The 6,000-nt window shown below is 40.5% G+C and overlaps 1 protein-coding gene across 1 annotated transcript in view; it reads right to left on the bottom strand.

The window, feature by feature from the left end:
* Positions 1–231: 231 nt before the first annotated feature.
* myt1lb (myelin transcription factor 1-like, b) overlaps positions 232–6,000 on the bottom strand; it is a gene marked incomplete at both ends in the record, with an annotated part of 143,855 nt that continues 138,086 nt past the window's right edge. Inside the window, 3 exons of the mRNA XM_084308494.1 lie at positions 232–372; positions 2,761–2,823; positions 5,118–5,261. Coding sequence (XP_084164620.1) covers positions 232–372; positions 2,761–2,823; positions 5,118–5,261 — 348 coding nt within the window. The remainder of the gene's footprint in view (positions 373–2,760; positions 2,824–5,117; positions 5,262–6,000) is intronic.

The raw sequence follows: 6,000 nt of genomic DNA, 5'->3' as shown, positions 1-6,000 counted from the left end.
ACCCAAAATAAAAATAGAAATAAATCGTCATGAATTTGTCTAAGCGTAACACCTGTCCTTGGTTTCTTTTTGTTTGTTTTAAAATGTCTTTCAGAACAGAATTCAGGATATATAACACTATGTGGATATAACCATCATGGCCCGAGCTCCCTAGTTTCCCACGGATGTTGCTGCGCCAGTGAGTTCGGCTCCAGATGGGGAAAGAAACCTCCCTTTTGTTTTGCTGAACGGCTACACCTGGATCCCCTGGACAGCCTGCTTGATGTTCTCCAGGAGGGCCTTGTTCTCCGGGGTCTGGTACTGCTCCTGGTTGGTGTACATGTCCGTCAGGGTGGTGACGTAGGCGTCAAAGTTCTGCTCACTTATTGGCTCCTGTGTGACATTTAAAATAAATTAAAGAAATAAAGAAATAAAACAGAGCGGTGAGAAGATAGAAAATCATTCTTATCAACAGATTTCTGAACTTTTGAGAAGAAAGAACCCCAATCAACCGATTCACTGTCATCAATCAAATTTAGCTTTACTCTCAATAAATATGGGGGACGGGGGACGGGGGGGGGGACGTTATCTAAATAAAGGAATCTCTATGTTTAAAGGAACACACCAACATTTTGGGAAATTAGCTTACCGTCTTCTCCAGAGAGTTTCCTCTCTGTACGTTCAGTAGAAAGCTACCTGGCTGCACGGTAGCCTAGCTTAGCACAATGAATGGAAGCGGACAGTGCCGGTTAGCCTAGGCATTGTCCAACTAACACCTCTCGTCTCCTGAAGGCTAACCAGCACTGTCCGCTTCCATTCATTGTGCTAAGCTAGGCTAACGTGCAGCCAGATAGCTTTCTACTGAACGCACAGAGAGGAAACTGGTATCTAACTTCTTGTCTCTCTCTGGAGAAGACGATAAGCTTTCCCCGAATGTTGGCCTGTCCCTTTAACTCTTGGTATAGATTGGATAGAAGCTGTGTGCAACATGCCATGCAACAAGGAGGCATTGAGGGGAGAGTGGGTACACACACAGCAAATGTTTCACCATTTTGAAAATTCTGAAGGTATCTCCAGAAAAAAAGGTACGACTGTGGTGTTAGGGTCATTCTTGACCCGGCAAGGTAAAACTATACTATAAAAATACTACATATAAATAAATAAAATAATAATAAATATACTAAACTTTTTTCAGAAGTTATATTCTAATATTGTTCTATTATAGTCAGAAAACATTATTATCTATGGGTTTCACATTTAGTATATTATGATTGAACAACCTCATTTTCATCTTACATGGGATTATATGGTTATGAATGCATATAATGTTAGTTAGGATGTAGTATTAACTATATTGAGTGATACTCCTTTCTTTTTAGTGGTCAGGACTGAGTTAGACCCCGGGTCAACATTGACCCGCTAACAACGGTCAGTGGTGCCAATTCCTAACACAACATGAGGGTAAGAGCAGTTCACCCAAAATAAAAATAAAAAGATAATATATTTGTCCTCCTACCTGGAGTAAAATCTATCCATGCAGATACTTTTGGTGTGATTTGTTCCCTACATAAAACTGCTCACAACAAGGTTTGTAGATTATCCTGAGTAACAGGCTCATGTTTTCTGGAAAGAGTCATTGCTTTAGAGTTTTGTAAATGTATTTTTCTGCTTTTTGGAGCTCCACAAACTGACAGACATCTCTATCGCAGATGTCTCCAAAACTAGGCAAATCACACCAAATGTATCTGGATGGCTAGTTAGCACTCCAGGTAAGAGGAAATGTATTATTCTTTTTATATATATTATTTTTTTTTAAATTTTGGGTGAACTGCCCCTTTAATGAGCTCACACACTACAGAGGAGTTTCCCCACAGGACTGCTTGCATATTGGGCTGGTTTTGTTTCCTGCAGGACCAGAGCTCCCAAAGCTTTGTTTTAGCAGATGATTCTATTGGGTGTTTTCTATGTTTTCTAAAACAAGCTTTTACCATTCGTACTGAATGTTGACCGTGTGTCATAAAAACAGGACCAGACAAGGAACCAATCATGTAAAATGGGTTTTAGGTTATGGGAAAGGAGAAGCAAGCTCTCCATCCTATATATCTGACCACACACCCTGATCATAATCAAGAACACAGTGATCATAATATAGAACACATGTGATCATAATATAGAACACAGTGATGATCATAATCCAGAACACAGTGATCATAATCCAGAACACAGTGATCATAATCCAGGACACAGTGATCATAATATAGAACACAGTGATCATAATATAGAACACAGTGATCATAATCAAGAACACAGTGATCATAATCCAGAACACAGTGATCATAATCCAGAACACAGTGATCATAATCCAGAACACAGTGATCATAATCCAGAACACAGTGATCATAATCCAGAACACAGTGATCATAATCCAGAACACAGTGATCAGAATTCAGAACACAGTGATGATCATAATCAAGAACACAGTGATAATCATAATCCAGAACACAGTGATGATCATAATCCAGAACACAGTGATGATCATAATCCAGAACACAGTGATCATAATCCAGAACACAGTGATGATCATAATCCAGAACACAGTGATGATAATCCAGAACACAGTGACCATAATCCAGAACATATTGATCATAATCCACAATATATTGATCATAATCCAGAACACAGTGATGATCATAATACAGAACACAGTGATGATCATAATCCAGAACACAGATAATATAATACAGAAGAAATTAAGGAGTGAGTTGAATAACGTTCTCTTACTCTCTGGTGCATCTGTGAGCAGCTGGTATTTCTGACAGGAGCCTCTTTGTGGGCCAGTGGCTTCTACGTAGGGTAAAGAAGGTAAACACAGTTGTATTACCTTCCTTCAAGATATGTATTTTTTTTCTTCCAGACACGGAATTGTTATTCTTTCACGCAGACACTAGGTGGCAACGTATGCCACAGTAACAGAGATCACAGTCTGGAAAAGCATCCTGCAGAGACTATAAGTGACATGAGAGATACAGGCTACTCTGGATACTATTCTAATCTAATGATACTAACAACATCCAGCTCACAGCATCACAGTCTGTTAGTACAGTTCATGTGATCATTTATACAAGTGGAGCTGCTCGCAAGCTTCTCTCCACGTGGTCAAGTGTGTCAAGTGTTGCTGAGCCCTGAGCCAAGGTGGCTTGAGCAGGGAATTCATTTACTTCCTTGTCAATGAACGGTGAATTATCCACTATGCAAGAACACGTCATTCATGGACGACAGGAAGGAATAACATGTTGAAATACCAAAAGAGGACTATGTTTTCCCCATCTTGAATGGAATCTAAGCAAACCTTTAAATGAACGTAACGGAAAGAAGGCATTTAAAATCAATACTGATTACAGTACAGTATAAATAACATACATAGACTCTAATTTCTACACATTTATTTGACATAGTTATAGGTAGAGAACTCCAATGGTGATAAGAGGACAATGTTTTGAAAGTTCAGTGACTTTGTGTCGTAGGATTACCTCTTGAATCTGAACAGGTTGTGCATTATTATTATATTATTATTATATCACCACAACATCCAGTAACACAAGGTGAATGAATGAATGAATGAATGAAATGAATGAATGAAAATGAATGATGAATGAATGAATGAATGAATGAATGAATGAATGAATGAATGAATGAATGAATGAATGAATGAAAACTTTATTGAACAGATTGCAGAATGGGTACAATACAGTACGGCTCAATACACACAATTGTTAAGGGGATGCAGACCAGAGAAAGACTTTCGTCTTGTTTACATCAGGGTCCTGTACGGTTAATTGATAAAAAGTCAATCAGTGCTAATCAATCAGTCTGCGCCTTTTGATGTCATCCCCACTCCATACCCCACAGAGCAGCCAAGCCTCTGGTTCACCTGCCTATTAGCAATTATACTACAGTCAGGAAATGTATTTATCCAATGTTTGACAGTGTTTCAATCTTTGCTAACATTAGCTTGCATTGGTTGAAGCAGTTGGTAGATTGGAAGATAATGCTAGCTAATTTGCAGATGACGTGTTAGACACAATGACTACCACATGTAATCTGTTTAGCTACATTTTGCAGTAGCTTGCTAGTAGTTCAACTAAATTAAAATTGGGATAGTGATTTTAGCAGTTCTTTATTATAAATAATATTTTGTCTGGAGGAATTACTATTATTATTATGTTTTAATTGTTACCACTGCCTCTTCTCTCTTGAGCAACGAACCCCACCCCACCCCACCCTCTTCCTGTTTTGATATTCGGACAACAAAACTGACAGGTCACTGTGGGGATGGTTAAGTTATGAAATGGTCTAAAAGGTGTCTGTTCACGATAAACAAGTTTAAAGTTAATGTTTGCATAAAAATGCAGTTTTACAAGTTTCAAGTTTACATTTGAGCAATTTGTTCTATAATGAACGCAGATATGGTTATTATTGGTCCTCATTCACGAACTGACTTACGAGAAAAGTTACGAGCAAATGTCATCGTAACTCCACTTACAAGCTTTTCAGGCCAATTTTGGCATTCTCAAACCGTTCCTTCTCTGGGATTCACTTGTAGCTAAGAGCAGGATTTACGAGCGTGGAAAGACTGTTGTAAGTCGAACAGACTGGTGTTCTTAGCGGCTTAATTTGGGAGAAATCGTTGGTGATTGCGTTCACGTCGATTCTACAGACATCCTCGGATTTAAATAATTATAATAATAATAAATACGACAATATCTGTATCATTAAAACGCTTTACATTCATGGTCATGATTCAATGAGGCATCGTGATGTCCGAAAATAACAGTGAATAAAGACATCAGGAAGACGTCCTTCGTACGATTCAAACGTTTCGTAAACGTTTCCAATTGGAAGTTCGTCTGCAGTCATTTCAGTACGTTGTCATCTCATCACCACCGAGTCTCTCACACGTCACAGCAGTTCATTACAAAAAAGCCTCGACTAGCAACTCCCCCCCCACAGTCGGGAAAGACGGGCTCTACGTTTGGGTGGAAGCATGCACAAACATGTAAATGAATGAACCGTCACGATGCTACGTTTGGCTAAGGTTGCGTTAATTTGCCGGCTAGCTCTTCCTGGTGGGCCCTTACCATGTGAGGGAGCTGGACATTAGCTAAAGGGTTAATCAGTGACTGGTTGATGTTCACCAGCTCATGCAGCAGAGAGTCATTGTGCTGTTCAATCACCTTGTTTTCATCCTCCAGTGACTTCAGGCTCGACTCCATGGTGGTGATCTGAGGAGGGGGGGGGTGAGAAGCACAATAAAGGTCCTATGTCAAAATCCCGCCCCCTCTTTTCTTGATCCTCCAATCACAACCGCTGCCTCCCGGTTTGCGCGAGAGAAGCGACAGTTGTGATTGGAGGATCAGGAAAAGAGGGCAGGGTTTGAGATCAGGTCAATTGCAGTAAAGGTGTTCGATACGGACACACACACACACACACACACACACACACACACACACACACACACACACACACACACACACACACACACACACACACACACACACACACACACACACACACACACACACACACACACACACACACACACACACACACACACACACACACACACACACACACACACACACACACACACACAAACAGTGATGCAGTGGTCATGGGACAGGGTTGCACGCCGTTCCACCAGGTCTTTGAGCAGGAGCATGCGCACGGATGTGCACGCACGTGCACACAAGAATGTGTTCCATGCGACTCTGCGCCAAGTACCCACCTGGCTACTTTGCATAACAATAGCTCAGGTCGTCAGGTGTGTTCAAATACTACAGTTGGACCATTCACACAAAACCTGTGAATGAAATGTGTTACATTCCATTCCTAGAGGCAATTAGGCATCATCTTTATTCGCGAGGGAACATTTATGTGCATGCACACGACGTCATTAAAACATAGTGCAACAACCAGAGATAAAATCACCACTGCACCACTGCATACAAACACGACGCACAT

Source organism: Notolepis coatsorum (assembly GCF_963971535.1).
Source record: "Notolepis coatsorum genome assembly, chromosome: 2".
NCBI lineage: Eukaryota > Metazoa > Chordata > Actinopteri > Aulopiformes > Paralepididae > Notolepis > Notolepis coatsorum.
The sequence above is the reverse complement of the archived record's forward strand: the minus strand, read 5'-3'. Positions and strand labels throughout refer to the sequence as shown.